The sequence below is a fragment of the Apiospora marii genome, assembly GCF_038362585.1.
Source record: "Apiospora marii strain CBS 49790 chromosome Unknown utg000001l_segment0_segment0, whole genome shotgun sequence".
Taxonomy (NCBI): domain Eukaryota; kingdom Fungi; phylum Ascomycota; class Sordariomycetes; order Amphisphaeriales; family Apiosporaceae; genus Apiospora; species Apiospora marii.
The window spans coordinates 329,725-346,763 of NW_027117372.1; the positions used below are offsets into that span (position 1 = coordinate 329,725).

At 52.5% G+C, this 17,039-nt stretch overlaps 7 protein-coding genes across 7 annotated transcripts; 1 reads left to right on the forward strand and 6 right to left on the reverse strand.

The window, feature by feature from the left end:
• Positions 1-313: 313 nt before the first annotated feature.
• On the reverse strand, positions 314-1,939 carry PG985_000106 (uncharacterized protein; the record flags this gene model as incomplete). Its single annotated transcript, XM_066819875.1, has 1 exon — positions 314-1,939. One exon carries the CDS (start codon positions 1,937-1,939, stop codon positions 314-316), a length of 1,626 nt encoding a protein of 541 aa, XP_066690754.1.
• Positions 1,940-2,409: 470 nt separating this feature from the next.
• Positions 2,410-4,023, reverse strand: PG985_000107 (uncharacterized protein; the record flags this gene model as incomplete). Its single annotated transcript, XM_066819876.1, has 1 exon — positions 2,410-4,023. The coding sequence occupies one exon, from the start codon at positions 4,021-4,023 to the stop codon at positions 2,410-2,412; it is 1,614 nt and encodes a 537-aa protein (XP_066690755.1).
• A 653-nt stretch (positions 4,024-4,676) lies between these two features.
• PG985_000108 (uncharacterized protein) lies at positions 4,677-6,071 on the reverse strand (the record flags this gene model as incomplete). The annotated part of the gene is made up of 1 exon (XM_066819877.1): positions 4,677-6,071. The coding sequence occupies one exon, from the start codon at positions 6,069-6,071 to the stop codon at positions 4,677-4,679; it is 1,395 nt and encodes a 464-aa protein (XP_066690756.1).
• Positions 6,072-6,676: 605 nt separating this feature from the next.
• Positions 6,677-7,387, reverse strand: PG985_000109 (uncharacterized protein; the record flags this gene model as incomplete). The annotated part of the gene is made up of 1 exon (XM_066819878.1): positions 6,677-7,387. One exon carries the CDS (start codon positions 7,385-7,387, stop codon positions 6,677-6,679), a length of 711 nt encoding a protein of 236 aa, XP_066690757.1.
• Positions 7,388-8,532: 1,145 nt separating this feature from the next.
• PG985_000110 (uncharacterized protein) lies at positions 8,533-9,537 on the reverse strand (the record flags this gene model as incomplete). Its single annotated transcript, XM_066819879.1, has 3 exons — positions 8,533-8,919; positions 8,979-9,183; positions 9,266-9,537. The coding sequence occupies 3 exons, from the start codon at positions 9,535-9,537 to the stop codon at positions 8,533-8,535; spliced, it is 864 nt and encodes a 287-aa protein (XP_066690758.1).
• Positions 9,538-9,723: 186 nt separating this feature from the next.
• PG985_000111 (uncharacterized protein) lies at positions 9,724-10,815 on the reverse strand (the record flags this gene model as incomplete). Its single annotated transcript, XM_066819880.1, has 1 exon — positions 9,724-10,815. The coding sequence occupies one exon, from the start codon at positions 10,813-10,815 to the stop codon at positions 9,724-9,726; it is 1,092 nt and encodes a 363-aa protein (XP_066690759.1).
• Positions 10,816-14,392: 3,577 nt separating this feature from the next.
• On the forward strand, positions 14,393-17,035 carry PG985_000112 (uncharacterized protein; the record flags this gene model as incomplete). The annotated part of the gene is made up of 4 exons (XM_066819881.1): positions 14,393-14,620; positions 14,789-16,229; positions 16,301-16,680; positions 16,802-17,035. The coding sequence occupies 4 exons, from the start codon at positions 14,393-14,395 to the stop codon at positions 17,033-17,035; spliced, it is 2,283 nt and encodes a 760-aa protein (XP_066690760.1).
• Between the last annotated feature and the right edge of the window lie 4 nt (positions 17,036-17,039).

The following is a 17,039-nucleotide window of genomic DNA, read 5'->3' on the forward strand; positions in this document are numbered from 1 at the left end:
GAAGCGTACGTGGTAAACATAACCAGTCGCGGGTAAAAGTGAAATCTGCTATCTATGCATGTAAGTAAGAAAGTCTCTCATATAAGATGAGCGGAGGTGGTGTAAACGAGATTATCAATTGACTAGATAAATCAGTCTAGGATAGCAAGCATTCAACCTGTATTTATTACATGTCCCAGGCACGCCTATTCATGATGCTTCCTAAGATTCTTCTGATTCATCTGATAAACAGTTTGGAACCATCTCCTCCATCAACCGTTTGCGATTCAGCTTTTGTCCCATGATAACCTTTGATCTGGCCTAAAAACCGCTCTTATGTTCGCTTCTCTTCCAATATGTCTCGTATCAAGTCACCGTTATGAACCCGGCGGAAAGCCTTCTCCATCGTCGGCCTAACGGAATACCTCTGAGCCCAATCTGCACGCCCGTACGTGCCCCGGTAGGCTCCCTCGGCCGCGGCCGGGAAGAGGAAGAGCTGGCGAACCATGAGCGTATCCTGGTGGCTATTCTCCTCGTTGCCCGGGAAGCGCTTGTTTAGCCCGGCATACTCCACGCCGAACAGCACCTGGTGGCCCCGGAACCGGCTGTTCTTCCAGCCTGCGCTGATCGCTCTGAGGTAGTCGGGGTGGCCCCTGGCCCACATGTAGTACGTCGAGACGAGGGGGTCGTCGGAGTAGTAGACGTTGTCGCCCGTGAATGCGTTTTGCTTCAGTCCCTCGCAGAGGATGGTGAAGGCGGTCTGCGGGGGCGTGCCGTGGAAGGCGGCGCCGCCTGCGTCTTGACGGTGCTTTGCCAGTTGGTTCTTGAATGCGACTTGTCGATCTACATTGGTGTTCAGGAGCAGGAAAGTACTTGGGACAATACGCATTTTGTTGGGCAGGGGCATATGAAAGACGGCTTCATCCTTGGGCGGTGTAGGGATCATCATCCCCTCGAACCTGGAGCAGAGCCAACTGAGCACGGTTCGGCGGGATTCAGACCCTGACCAGCCCCGCCTAGCTATACCGTCCAGGGAAGCACTGGGGTCCATCATGGGGAAGGAATTGATGATTTTGAGCATGATTTCAGCGTCGTACGGACAGTCCACCAAAGGCGGTGTGAAATTAGCAAAGGGGTGATTATAAGAATACTTTGCCTCTAGTACAAGAGATCTGAGCTGTGCCGTGAGGCAGGTGAGGAGAAGATCGAGTACAGAAGGATCACGTAGCAAGGGCGAAATCCTGACCACTAGGGGCCACTTTTCAAACTCTTTCCGGCATTTGGGTGAGCAGGCAATCGGTCGAGCGGCAGTGAAGCCCAGAGATGGCCTGCATGACTCCGAAGAAATGATACAGCGCTTGGTGACATGGCTGCTTGCCTCTTGGGCAAGCCAGATGAGAAGGTTTCTTATGTTCACTGCCGGCGTCACTCTTAGACTCTCCTCCTGTCCCTGAAGTACATTCTGTAGACCCTCCGCTAGCAAATGAGTAAAGAAGTTTGGGTGCGAGTTACAGGGCTCTTTTGAATAATCAGCGCCCGCAAGTGTGTTCTCGTCACTACTGAAGCCTGAATTGTATATATGGTAGAGTCCGTGCTTGTTATCGCCAGGCGGGAGATGAATGCAGAAGTCGGCGACAGAATTGTATCGGCTGATGGCAAGCTGGATGCGGACCACCAGGTGCCTAGCGGAGTCGCGGATCCCAAGTGCGATGCGGTTTAAGTCCGGTATTTCGCTCAGTGGAATAGTGAATACATTCTTGTTGTTGCCGACAGCCTCAACTCCATGCGGAATCGGACCCTGAAGATGCCACGGGTCGCCTCGGTAACGCACCACGTCGGGCGAGTTCGAGGGTCTGAGGAAGCGACTACCGATGGTTCTCTGACGATTCTCCAGAGACAGCTCCGAGCCCGGGTTCAAAGACTCCCGTCGACTATGTGTTCTGGATGTCATGTGATTCATTGTTGGGAAATATGAATGTGTTATTTCGTGGAGAAGGATAAATCAGACAACTGTGGGGTTGTGCTTTCGTCCAGGTTGCAATGGCATTGTCAAACTCTGAAGGACCACTGCAGACCTTTTATATCAGGTATATGTGTCTTGGAAACCATCAGGGGCGGTATAGAGGTTTCTACAAATGCCACAGAGTATCAGCCATCTGAGACTGTCTTAAGGTGACGAGAGCTTACTCGAAACATCATGCCCTTTGAAAAGAAAAGAACCTGATAGAGCCGACGAATAAACACATTCTGGTACTACTGTAATCTATTCTCCAGAGTACAGATTCTGCCAATTTGCATTAAGGTAACATATAAACTATTGCAGCCATTGGCTCCCCAGTCACCGTGTTATGACCTCTTTCGATAACCAGTGATAGATTGACCGATCAAGTTCTCTCGGCTGCTCTAGCCATTCCAGTTCGGAGCCGGCTTTTACAATGTGTTCGCCTCTTTAATCAAGCTTTCGTTCTGGATACGAGCAAACGTCGCCTCCATTTGAGGTCGAATGTTGTCTCTGGCCCACACTTTATCGCCGCCCTGAAGCTTTCCATCTTTCTTTCCGTCTTCTCTGTCTAATTCAGCCTTCCTTACAGGTTCCAGCGTACTGGTTGGGATGACGAACAGGTGTCTGACCATAATTCTCTCCTGCCGACATTCTTCTCCTCCTTCAGATTCCAAGTCTACTGGCCCGGCGATCTCCACGCCAAATAGGATCTGCTGGTTCATGAACATGCTATTTCCCCAGCTTCGGTAAAGCTGCGGGCCCCGATCCCTTCGCACACCCCTCGACATGTAATAGGTGGAAATGAATGGATCGCCACTATACCAGACAAGCCTGTTTTCGCTAGGGTTTCCCCTCAGTCCCTCACAAAGAATGTTGAGAATATTTTGGGCCGGTGATCCGTGGAAAGCGGCGCTGCCAATGCCTCCCTGGTTAAATATTGCAAGCTGGTCTTCAAACTGTTTCTGCCGTGACGAATTTGTGTTCATCAGGATATAAGTCTTTGGCTTTAGTTTGTGATGACGTACTCGGGCCCTCTCCGGGATGAGAAACGTGACCTGATCAGTCACTGGTGCTGAGATTATCATCCCCTGGAATCTAGAGCACAGCCAATCCAGGACCTTGCACCGTTCGTTGCCCATGTCACCAGAGTCGATTATGCTCTTAAGGGTAATGCCGGGAGTCATTGGGGGAAATGTGTCCAGTACGAGACATGTTCTGGCCGGGTCCGGGAATTCTGGTAAAGGCGGCGGATCTCTGTCGCCAAATGGGTGCAAATCGGGGTCCATGATAGCCTTGAGCTGGGCATTGAGGCAAGTGAGGAGGAGATCTATCACCGACGGGTCTCGCAACAACGGCGATAGTCTAACGTTCAGTGGCCACTTTCGGAACTCATCCTGGCACTGCGCTGAACAGGCAATCGGCCGCGCAGCGATAAAGCCTAGAGGTTTCCCACAGATGATACAGCAAGTAGTAACGTAATTGCTTGCCTCTCTTGCAATATGGATGAGATAACTTCTAGTTTCTTCAACACGGCCTTTTCTTAGACTTTCTCTGAGACGCTGCTCCTCGCCTCTAAGTTGTTGGTGCAGAGCTTTAGCCATCAGATGGGCCAGGAAGTTGGTGTCGGGGCTGAAGCCCAGCCGCGCAGCACAGTCATCCCATGGACAGGCTGTGCTGTAGGGAACGTGCCAGTGGCTGTATCCCTCGAGATCGCCAGGTGGGAAATAGATACAGTACCGGGCATCGGAGTCGAAGAGCCGGATGCGGACTTTAATGTAGATGGCGGTGTCGCGGACCCCGAGCGCAATGCGATTAAGGCCCGGTATGTCGGATAGGGGAATAACGAATTTGTATTCATTTGGATTACACACCCAGTGGGTACAACAAAGATGGAATGCATGCGTTTCAAGACGAGGTTGCAGAATAGGTGTTGCGTCAAAGGTCGGTTGTCCAATTGATGAATCCATACTGGTCTTCTGACGTTTTCGAGGTTGCTCCAGCTCGGAGTCAGAACCATTTTCTGATTCACGTACTCTTGACATTGGGCGATCGACTTGGATGCAAGATGGATGTAAGCAAATTTTTTTTATCTGGTTGGTAAATAGACAAAAGACAAGCAATTCAGTTGATATCAATGGCTTGTCAAGGTATTGGTGCTTACACGGGGTCGCTAAAGGTTCTTAAATATCCAACTCTAGCCATCTTCAAAATCAGGTGTCTTAGATACAACCATACACTTAAACGGAGAAGTGATGCTTACAACTCACAGCCTGCCACTTGTTACAAAGTGTCTCATAATAGTAAAGAATACCAGAATCACCACGTCACCGCACTACAGGGCTTATTCACAAGACGGGAGGAAGTGGAAACAAAACGAAACCAAATGAATAGCAAAGGAGCAGATTTTATAACGTGATCCTGTTACTTGGAGTACTTCTAGTTGTCTACCCTGGCTACAATATTCTGTGACGCATGCAGAACCCCTTTTTCATGCTTCACTTATTTCGTTGATTCACACCCCCTCACAGTGACATTTGGGCCATGTCATGGTGTCAAATTAGCACTCTAGCTAAATGCACGAAACTCATCCCTAACCGCGAAAAGCGCCAGCCTTTCCTTGGTCGTCCACTAGATGTCACCACCAGCCCTTAAACGCTAATGCTTGTCATCTGACCATTGTCGCTTGCGGTTCCCCCTAGTAGCTGGAGGCATCTCTCGTCACTCTATCCTCTGAAACCTCTCGCACCAAACGCCCGTCATGGATGCGGCTGTACGTGGTCTCCATCCGAGACCGAATAGACCCATTCTGGGTCCAATACTCATGACCATAGAGATCCCGATACGTCTCCTCGACCCCCGGCGGCAGCACGAACAGGTGGCGGATCATGACCGTGTCCTGGTGGCTGTTGGTCTCGTGGTCCGGCCCGTAGAAGATGCCCGGCTTCGTGACCTCGACCCCCAGCAGCACGCCGTGGCCTCGGAACCGGCTGTTGCGCCAGCCCTGGCCGATGATGTGGCTCTGCTCGGGGCTCAGGGACCGCCAGGTGTAGAAGATCGAGACGGTCGGCTCGCGGGAGTAGTACACGTTCCCGGCCGAGGACTTGAGCCCATCGCAGAGGATGTTGAAGATGTTTTGGGGCGGGGAGCCGTGGAAGGCGGCGACGCCGCCCTGGGGTTTGTGGTTCTCCTTCAGCTGCTGTTCGAACTTGGATTGCGTCTCCGGGTCGGTGTTCAGGAGAAGAAAGCTTGTTGGTGTAGGGTCGCCAGGATTTCGCAAAGGCGTGTTGAACTTGAGCTGATCTCTTGGGGTAGCTGGGACGACCATCCCCTGGAATCGGGAGCAGAGCCATTCCAATACCTCGCGCCTTTTGCAAGAGAGGGAGTCGTTGCCGTAGTGAAGCAGCTGGTCCAAGGTGACACCAGGTACCATTGGTGGGAAGGAGTTGATAATGTCCAGCATGTCATCCACGGGGAATGGGACATCGTTCAGGGGAGGAGGGGCGCCGACGTAGCGGCGGGGGACGTCGGGTCCGACGGTGAAAGCTCGGAGCTGGGCCGTGAGACAGGTAAGCAGAAGGTCCAGGACCGACGGGTCGCGCAAGAGTGGAGACAGCCGTGTCTCGAGAGGCCAACTGTCCTTGTGCCCCTCTTGACACTCCGGGGAGCAGGTAGTGGGCCGTGCGACATTAACCCCCAGAGGCCGCTGGCAATGAACACAAGCCGTTGTGACATGGTTGCTCACCTCTTGCGCAGTCTGTAGGATGACCTTCCGCACGACTCTGTTCGACGCAAGGCTGGGGACAACATGTTGACGTTGTAGCTGGCCAAGCAGCTGATGGGCCATCAAATACGTCAAAACGTTGACTTCCTCCGAGCCGGATCTGTACTGATGCCATTGATCATCCTGACGCTCCTGCATGCTGCAACACACGTTCGTCTCTCCTTGGCGGCGGGCAATGCGAACCAGTAGGGCTTTGGCAGTCTTGCTGATCCCAAGCGCAACATGGTTCAGCTCAGGTAGCTCATGAAAGGAGATGGCAAACTGATAGAGGCCATCATTGGAGCCTGGCTTGGAGAATTCGTTTTGCATTGTGTTGGAAGCTTGACAGTGCTGGCTCGGGTTCACTTTAGTGTTTTTCTGCCAGGGCAACAACTTGGCATGAATCCAAGGGGAGACGAGGTCATCAGGAGGGGCATGTAGGCAGGTTAAATATCTGCATTTATTCACAGGCACCATAAGTTCTACAGGATTCTGGCAAACACAGAATATAAACTTTCAATCTGGATAGAAACACTGCTATTGTCCAGCATGATAGTAGCTCGAGGCCTGTAGAGGCGTCGTGTACATTCTTTCTCTCCGTTTTCCCATCCTTTATCCGCTTGGCACTAATTTGATGCCCCGTTTGTTCTTTCAGCCACTCCGCCGTTCTCTCCGCCATTGTTACTGACAAAGCCCATGTGCTCTGAGATCTACCATGTTTCATTTTCTAGATTTCCAGTAAAGTCATTCATGGACGCTGTACGTACATCACATTGGTCATCATCCCAACAACCTGGCTATTTCTCATCTTCCACGTCCTCTCAATCTCCAACTCTAGTTTCTAGATGCAATTGATGTCTCATTCAATGTAGATTCGGAGTTTTGTAACAAGTGAAACCCGTGTCACTTATGCTGAAAACTCCATGGTAAGATACTTATTGATCTTCCGCCTCATTCCACCCTCTCTCCTGCATCAACCTTCCATTATGGATCTTTTGGTATACCGCTTCCATCTGCGGCGCAATCGAACTTCCTTTCACCAACCAGTCCTTGTAGGGAGCCTCCTGCCAATACCATTCATCCACACCCCGCAATGGCTCCACCTTCTCGGCTGGTATGAGAAACAAGTAGCGGACCATGACCTCACCCGGAAGACTGCAGTCTTCCACCTTCTCGACCTTGGGCCGCGGCCCCGCCACCTCAACCCCAAAAAGTATCGCCACGTTTTTATAGCCGCTGTTCTTCCAGCCTTGGAGAACTCGTGGGTGATTGGAATTCGTACTGTCGGTCGGGTGAAAGCTTCTCCAAGTGATGTACCAAGCCGCATGCGCCGGCTCGTTGGAGTAATAGACACCGTTTCGAGCCCGCAGCCCATCGCAGAGAATACTGAACAAGGCATGGGGCGGAGCGCCATGGAAGGCGGCCGTACCGCCCTGATGGAACCCCTTCTCCCTCAACTTCCCATCGAACTTGGCGTACCAGTCAGCACGGTTGTTCATCAGAAGGAAGCTCCCGTAGCCTGGCATATCAGCGATACGAGCCGACCGCGGTGTCGGGACCAGCATCCCTTCAAATGTACCACAGAGCCACTCCAAAAAGTTCAGACGCCCCGAAATTCCCGCATCCGACCCTATCAAGTCACTCATGGTGATTCCCGGTTCCATTCGGGGGAACGTGTCGATAACTGCTTTGAATCGATTATTGAGGTCCGACTGCGCAACAATAATCGTGAATAGGAGGTCGAGAACTGATGGATCTCTTAGCAAGGGTGAGATCTTCACCGAGAGTGGAAAAGTCCCAAACAAAGTCTGACAGGCGGAATTTGGACATGGGGTTGCCTTTGACACACGGTAGCCAAGACTGTGATCACCAATTATACAGCTAGTGGTACAGCCTGCCAGAAACGGAATGACCAGATGACTGGCCATGCGACGAAACATAACTTCGAGTGGTTGGGTCCAAAGGTCGGGGCCGTACTGCTCAACACAAACGGGCAAAGAGCAGGCGTATCGATATGCCAATAGATTGCGGTCCAAGTCCCGAGAGGGCCATGGTTTACCTGCTAGGCAGTTGTGACTGGTCGTATCGGCTGAGATTATGCTTGAGTGAAAATGAACGCAGGCTGATGGTTCGGGTTGTCCATTACCATGCTTAGGTTGCGACCCTACACGAATGTGTATATGGGTGGCATTGTCCCTGATACCAAGTGCGGCACGATTCGCCGGTATAGTCAACGGTATTATAAACCCCCTTACGCGATGATGATGCCCTGGACTTCGAGGGGACTGTACGCGTATCTGATAAGCAGTTGCTACTGGCAAAGGCGGTACCAACGAGATTTGCTCGAAGCTCTCGCATTCGCCTTCGTAATTCATTGCGCTGGTATGAATGTCAAGAATACACGATAATTGGTTGTAGGCTTTTGTAAAAGTTTGATTTTGCTTGACCAACGAATGGGTTGTCACGAGTAAGGACCAAAGGACATATTGTGGCTTCTTAAATGAAATTCAACGATGTGCTGCTACAATTCCGATGTCCGTGTCAAAGTGTGCGACCTGTCATAAGATGTCTCTATCCAAGACTTCCAACAAAGCCAGCCACCGTGTTCCCTCAAACATGTACCATACACATATGCTGACAGCTACTGCGCCCACCAAGATTCATGATGTGTTTTCTTATGGTCGGTCTGATCTGAGATCATTGATGGCGGTTTCGCCTGAAAGCAACAACCAGGGACATGCACATCTCCTCTGCAGGGTATAGACTGGAGTATGTCTAGCCCCTCATCACGCTAGTGTTCTCCCCCGGCAGCTCTGTCGCTGCACGCTGCGTGTTGTCCATCTCGTGCCATGGCTGTGCGCTGTATCGCTGAATCGAGCCGGGGAACGTTGAAGGGGGAGGCGGATGCTTCTACTGGAAATGGTTCGACTTTTGGTCGGTCTTGCAGCGGAACCTGGCCTATGGGGTCAGTCTGATGCCGGCGCCGTCTACGGAAGAAGAGGAAAGCAGCGGCAGCCATGATTCCAAGAAACACTACTGTACAACCGACTCCAATGCCGGCCGCTGCGCCCGTGCTCAGACCTGAAGGCGACGACGTTTGCGTGGGCGTGGAAGTCGAAGTCGGGGATGGGATGGATGTCGCCATGGAGGTTCGGGTGTTCGGGGTCTCTGTGGAAATCTTTGACCTGTCAGGGCTCCGGTTCCTATGCACCGAGCAGTTATGGAAAGCCTACTTACTACATCGGCGACTCCATGTCGTATCTGTACACTGTATGCGTTGACGGCACCGGACGTATTATTCCCCACAGTGACCCATGTCGTGCCAGATGACTCCTCAATGAATGGGCTGATAGTCCAAGATGTGGCAGGCAACGAGCTTACACATCCCAGCGTCTTCTGATGTGGCAGAGTGAACTCGGTCTGGCATGCGAAGTGTGTCGAGCTTGGAGGAAGTTTAGTCTCGCAGCCAACGGCGCGTTTATCGAGAAGGGGAAGGAGGGGGAGTTAGAAGGGGGAACCCTTACGCGAAACTAGGACAGCATGTGATATAGGTGTCGGTCAAGGTTGCTACGACCTGCGTTAACTGGCAGGCTGAAGTATAGCCAGACGGACAGTTTGAAGCTGAGTAGAACCAGGATGTGGAGGGGCTGTAATTGTCGGGCATGCAGCGTGGAAGGACCAGCGGCGGGCCCTGGAGAAGGTAATCTAGATCCACATGGTACACATTCTGCATTTGTGTACTACAATCCGCGTTATAGGCGAAGGGAGTCGGCAACGTTCCAAGGTTGCTTGCCATCTCTCCTGAGTCTGTTGATGTTGAGAACAACACGACTGGAAAGAGTTGGTTGGGGAAATGGAATGGGGAAATGCAGTCAGAGCGCTGAAGGGGACGGCCGTGTTCATAAGCAGGCGGACCGCGCAGGACTTGGTCGTAATGGAAACATACCTGGGTGTGGAGCACCAGCCTGGCCCAGCTGATAATTTATGTCGATGCCACTAGGCAGGGATTCTTTCCATGTTGGTTGGAATCCTGATAGTGCAATTCCTCGTATTCGACCTGGCGGTCTAGGTTGGTATTGAGCAGGAGGAAGCTTTGGTGGACGGACATGCCGGTCACTTCGGAGTCCGTCGGGGTCGGGACCAGCATCCCCTCGAACAGATAACACATATACTCTAGGACCATACGGCGATTGTCCCACAGCGGGTCGCTTCCTATCAGCTCGGCCGTGGTGATCCCGGCGTGCATTGCAGGGAAACTATTGATGGCTGCTTTCATATCTTCGACAGTCAAGGCGTAGTCGTCTGGATTCTCCCCCGGGGGTGGCACTTTCGTTTCCAAATCTCCCATGAGAAGAGTGAGGAGCAGGTCGAGCACGGATGGGTCTCGCAGCAACGGTGACAATCTCACAGACAGGGGCCAGGAAAAGATGAAGGTATCCCAGCAGTCAGGGTCGTAACACGACGTAGCCCTCGAAACCTGGCAACCGAGATCTTTGTTGCAAACTATGCAGTGGCTGGTGCAGGACGCCGCGATCGAGACCACAAGATCTCTTATTCGTTCAAACAGGGCGCGCACTGGGTATGTTGGAGTCAAGACCAGACTTTTAAGACTGGTCTGCAAATCCAATGTCAATCGATAGGCTAAAAGATTGCAATCCATGTCCCAAGTCTCCCATGGGATTTCGGAGGTGCAATTGTGGTCGGTCATGCCCTGCTGCTCAGTATCGGACTCGAAATGGACACAGAACGTTGGTATGGACCGCCGGCGAGAAGAGTTGTATCCGCACCGGTCGCAGTGACCTGTGAGTATACAAATGCGGATTTGGGTGGCATTGTCTCTAATCCCAAGTGCAACACGGTTCAGGTTGGGTATGCTATCCAGCAAAACGATGACAGTCTTTACACTAAGACGAGCGAAATAATCGTCTGTAGAGTTGGTGTATGCTCTCGGATGAGTTCGCGGCCACATAGAGCACGAGTGACGGGGCAGCTGTACTTCATACGCAGTTCCTGTTGGTACGGAACCCTGTCTGAACGGTGTACGATTGATAGCACGAAGACCTAAGTAATTCATGATGAACGGGAGTATGATAATTGATGAAGTATTGTATGTTTGTAGAATGTATGGTTGTGTTCAGTGAAACCAGTAAGTTGGTGGTTGAAAGATTGCGGCTCGATCTCAGCAGGACCCTTGGCTTTTAATAATCCAATACTTGCTACTTCATGATGCTTTCTGTAAGTATAGACAGGTGCTTGAAACTTGAAGCTGTTGGCAAACCTCTTGCCAAACTAACACTTCTGACAAAGCCGGCCGTCGTCCATTTCGTGGACATGATCCAGCCACATACACCACTAGCTAATCCTTTTACTAAGTTGATGACATAATTTCTTGTAGTTGGGTTAATTTGGGATGCTAGATTCAAACACTCGTGTGAAATGCATTGCTCTTGCAATCTCATGGCGTGTCTCTTTGCAATGGACTGATGAAGCTTCATAATGTTTTACTCATGAATGACTGTTTCACTCAGAAAAGAAAAGAAGAAGAAGAAAAAAAAAACCGTTCCTCATCCCTTCTCTTTCATTGTCAATCGCTGGACCATGTCTATCTGGACAACAAGTGGGCAGTTCCCTCTTGAAGCAGCACACTGGCAGCTCTGTCACGTTGTCTTGCACGCTACGTATCATCTAGACGGTTGGTTACAACCATGAGATGTCCCACTCATGTCTACGAAGAGGGAAGCATTTGAGGCTCCAACGCTCCACCCAGTGTTGAGCATTTATGCCCACAGTTGATATAGAACGCTGATATACATGTTTGACCTCTTGGACTTAGTAGACTGCATACTGCCAGACCAAATTGTATGAACTCAGTTAGATATCGACGCTACCAATATGAGGAGCATTTCCACCATGACAACAAGCTCTCACAAGCAGTCCCGTCCCTGAAGTCTACCTGTACCAGAGACAACATGTATACAACATACACTCTTCACATTCTGTCAAGCTGTCTTGTGCATCTTCTCACACCCCAGGACAAATCAATCTCTTTAACCACTGGCCAGGCCGGCGGTGAGCTCCCTTTGGTGCTGTTCGACATCCACCTCGTGCTGCAGCCTGTCACCGGCTAGCTCTGTTGGGCGTTGGCTAGCATCCATTTCATGTTTATGTTGGCCGTTCGATAACTCTATCGGGTTTTGATTGGCGTTTAACTCTTGTTGTCGCTGGTCATTACCCTGGTCGCTTGATGCGGGAGCGGGCGGCGCAACCGAGACCTCTACTGAATCCGGCTCGGGCTGGGATCGGTTATGGCGCCTTTCCCGCCTTCGGAACAGCAGGAAAACCGCTGCTGCGATAGCTATGAATGGAAGGGTACAACCAAGTACAATCCCCACTATTGCGCCTGTGCTCAACCCCGTCGGCGCGGATGCGGGCGTTGGTGTCAGTGTGAGAGTTACCTCGGTTGTTCGTGTGCCTGTGGGAGGAGCCTTTGCCACGTCTAGTCAGTTTGGAATATTGGAAAGCCTTCTTGAAGAACAATTAGCTAACAGTTTCGTCTAGCCCATTCCAAAGCCGTATGGCATATGCATAAATTGCGCCCAAGCTACTATTGAGGTCTGTCAGAGACGACGACGAGGCGAGGTACACATCAACAGAGGTTAAGGTCCAATTCGTATCGGACAGTGAATATTCGCATCCGAATGTTTCTTGGAATGTAGAGGTGGGATTGTTTAGACAAGTGAACATTCGATGTCTGTGATGTGGCTTAGCTACTTTGCGAGCGGTTTTTTATTGTTTACGGGATTGAATATTAAGCTTACGTCGGACAACATGTTTTGTAAATATGGCCTGAATCGTCGATACTGCTACATGCTCGGGTGTAGCCAGCTGGGCACCATCTGGCTGGACCAAAATAGGAAGAGGTCTCCGCGGGGTTATATCCGTCAGGCATGCATCGTGGAAATACCCAGTCCCAGGGCGGACCTTGGAGCAAGTACTGGGACGGTACTGAGTATACAGTGGACATCACAGTGCTACACTCAGGATCGGGGGCGAAAGGCGTCGGCAAGGGACCAAGATCATGCATGGCGATTTCTGCTTCAACAACTTGGATGGTCAGTTATGAGGACGAAGAGATAAGACGCAAATGATATGAAGACTTAAAAAGAGAAAGTTCATAAGACGGGTACTTTAGGCCTTCCATGTGCAACAAGACATAAATTTGTACACAGCATGCGGCTAACTCGATCCGGGAAAGGGGAATAGTCACTTGTGCTGGTACCTGTGTCACGTGGCGCAATCTTGTCTTCTCCCGTGTGGTCTGGTTCGTAATTCATCATTGATGATGGGGTCGGGAGGACGAAACCAGAAACCTGTCTCGACTTACGTTATCAGCGGTATCACAATTCGTTCATTTCTATGATCTATATAAGCGTCTGTACACAAGAGGTCTCACCTCTCGTATGAAGTATGAGGGACTCTGTGCTGCAAATCGGGAGCCGATTTATCCGATGTTGCCTTTGCTGGTTGGCATACCCATAGTCTTCGCAATCGTTTCTATTGCCACATAATAACTTAGATCCAGGCGTAGTCGGCACCCTGAATGCTTCATATCCCATCGGAAGAGACCATCCGTGAGATCTGCACTACTTTCCAAGCTCGCTTAAATGATGATGTAATCCCTACGCTCCGCTTTTGCTATCCATCGCGCAGCGATATCCGGTTCGAATTCCGCGACGGCCCACTCAATCCGCTGTACTTCCCCGGGTCCGTTGGTGACACGCTCCAAATCATCATCCCAATCTCGTAGGGCGAAACCCTCTTCCCGCCGGTCCCCTCGAAACTTCTGTCATCACTCATGGGCACGTCCAGATCAAGCCCGTCGATAACCGCTGCATCAAAGGGCTGCGCGGCGGCCTGTCTCGAAGCCGCACGCTGTGCGGACCCCGTGCGAACCCCACGCGATCACCATCAACGCCCTCTAGATTCACCCCACAGAGCATCGCATTATGTCTGGAGCGAAAGGGGGGTGTCGAATCTAGTGGATGGACGAATCGGTGCTGCCAGACCCATCAGCGGACAACTTGGTTCCTTTCCCATCTAGGTGCGGAGAATGCCGCACTGGAGGCCCACTGAAGTTGGAAAGCGTGCGGTAGTGCGAAAACTCTAAACCAACTACCACCCTCAAGAAAACGGTATTTTTTCCACCAGATAAGGGAACATTATTCAATGGGCAGTAGTACGATCGTACCTAGGTAGTTAGATTCTGGTGATGTATATGCTGCTGCTTGACCTATCTACTATGGCGTTACGGCAGATCTATCGCACGAAGGAGCAGATGGCCCGTGCGCTACCCGCACGTGCCGCCCCTTTTGGCAGTACCGGCGGCCCCCAGACTGGTGATACCAACACCGACCCCTTTCCTCCGCCTTCGGGAACTAGAAACCCCGCCATTGACCTCACGGCGTCGCATCGAGCGACACACGGTCAAGTTTCTCCAAGTCTTGCGCTCTGCTCAGGACGCAAGTGTTCCCCGGAAACCGCGTTTCAGCCGAGCAGCGCAGCTTCAAGACAGCGCGAGAGCCAAACGACTACGCAAAGCGTTTCATGAGGCTCGTGCAGAGAGCAAGAAGCGTTGCCACTCGAAGCGACGAATGCGCCTCTGGTGGCAACGCCGGCTGGTCCGGGCTCGAAAGCTGCTCAAGACAAGACGCATAGATGGCATCGTGTCGTTCAGGGACCGGATCCGCCGCCAATCCGACGACAACAGACGGATTTTCCAACTGGCGCGCGCAGCTCAGGCATGGTCCCTTCCCCGACGTCTTGTCCACATCGGAATGCTCCGCGACGCCAAGGGGAAACACAGGTCATCCTCCGCCAAGGTACGCGCCGTATTGCGACACAGCTACCCCGATGGGCATTATCCGCGCAGGGCCGATTCACGAAACGCGCCCACGGTGGAGCTTCCTCGGTTAGAGGGCCGAAGCGAGTGACCCTCATCGCCAGAGCTGGAGCGCGGCGCAGTAGCTGCACTCATCAAACGGCTCAAGCGCGGCAAAGCTGCTGGCGAAGACGAAATCAGGGGCGAGGTCTTCAAGATCATTATCGACATCGTTGTGCCCTACTTGGAACACCTCTTCGCTGCTTGTCTCCGGTTCTCCTACCACCCGGAAGCCTTCAAGAATGCAGTCACCATCCTGCTCCCGAAGCCTGGCCCAAGGGGAGGGGAACGTGCCCAAGGATTGGCGTCCCATCTCCCTGCTGTCCATTCTTGGCAAGATGCTGGAGAGGCTTGTCGCATTCAGCTTCGAAAGCTCTGTGAGTCTCACGGCCTACTGCCAACAGAGCAGTTCGGCTTTGCGGGGCGCTGCACCACCAGTGCGCAGCAGTACTTGTTGAACCACGTTTATCGAGGCCGTCTGTTGAACCTCAAGGTGACCTTGCTGAGTCTTGACATGGCGGCCGCTTTCGACAGAGTGCCCCGCCACAAGCTACTGAAGATCTTGGCCGACAAGGGCATTCCCGGATGGATCATCAAACTTGTCCACTCCTTCCTCTCCCGTCGCAGCACCTGCTTCAAGATCCCAGGCTACACCTCCGGCAAGTTTTGGATCACCGTCGGCGTTCCACAGGGGAGCCCCCTTTCTCCCATTCTGTTTTTGCTCTTTGCGGCTCCGCTTCTACAGGGTCTGAAGCTCCAATGTGCCACGTCTGCGGCTGGGGAAGTGTCCAGTTTCGCGTTTCACGACGACGCGTACTTCGTCGTGTCGTCCGCAAGCTTCAAGACCAACTGCCGGATCCTCGAGCAGTTGCACGAAGAGCTTCTCCGCTGGGCGGATGACAATGGCGCCTCTTTCTCTCCTGCTAAGTACGGCGTCCTGCACTTCACCAGTCCTGGCTCGCGGAGAAAGCCTTGCCGCCTGCTGCCCAAGATCCCCGGGCTTCCTAGTGACGCGTTGACGCTAAGCCAACGCGTCCTGGGCATCATTGTGGACCACAGACTGTCCTGGAACGAGCAGATCAGCGACATTGAGTTCAAGGTGACGCGTCGCCTCGCGTACCTGAAGCGCATCTCGGGCAAGACCTGGGGTCCCACGCTGGGGCGCATGCTACAGCTGTACAAGACAATGGTCCGGCCAGTCTTCGCCACCGGCTGTGCTGCTTGGTTCTTGTACGCCATCGACGGTCGAGACATCAAGTGGAGACTGTGGAAGACGCAGATCGAGCGGCTGGTGCACATTGAGGACCACTGCCTTCGGCAGATCTCGGGCGTGTTTGGCGGGACATCCTTCGATGTTGTTCGGAAGCAGCTCTCCATGGAGTCTCTTGACATCTTCCTCTACTTTCGGCACATGGCCTTCCGGATCCAGCGGCTTCGGTCGCCGGAGCGGGAGAGGCTACGCGAGAGTCGCATTCGTCCCACCCGTCTCGGGTCTCCATCTGTGCTCGCGAATGCGATCATAAATCATCCGTATGAAGTCTTGGATGGCAGTAAGTGAAGTGTGACGATGAACCCAGAACGCGCAGAGCACAGGTGACCCATGCTGACCACACCGTTGCAGTTGCGATGAGTTTCAAAAAGCACATCGAGCAGTCCTTTCATAAGCCGCCGGGCCGAGACGATTCCGATGTCGACTGGCGCCATTCGAAATGGAGGAAACGCGGTATGAAGAAGTTTTTCGCGAAAGAAACCAGGGAACGGATAGATGAAAGCTTCCGATCGTACAAGGCGCGGAGGAGCAACAGCGGGAAGCCCAAGGAACGGTACAAGGGCCACCCTGTCATTCCCGATCCGGTTGCTCTCCTGCAACCTTGGAGCGATCACTGCATCGATTATTGCAAAGACATGAGTCGGGCAGAGAGCACCCTGTACTTGCAGATGGTGAGCGGCAAGATTGGACTGAGGGGTTATCTCTCCACGTGGAAAGACGTCGAGCGAACGGTGAGTCCCTCCTTCCCTCCTTCCCTCCTTCCCTCCTTCCTCTTGTTGCGTACCTTGCTTGGCTAACACCTGGCTTCCCCACACTTAGCAGGTGGATTCGCCTGCCTGCTCGTGCCTGCAGGGCCCACACACGGTCGACCACCTCTTCATCCACTGTCCCTTGCTCGCCGCCGAACGACAAGAGCTCAAGCACGAGCTTGTTCATCTGGACCTGAAGCGCATGCTCACGGACAACGCCCTTGCCTCGACCCGGTGGGCGCTCCAGCATTTCGGCCTCGATCAGTTCCAGTGGGAACGGGAGAATCACCTGGTGAAGATGGCCTCGCAATGCGGGTCAGAGCCCACGAAGCCCTGATGCG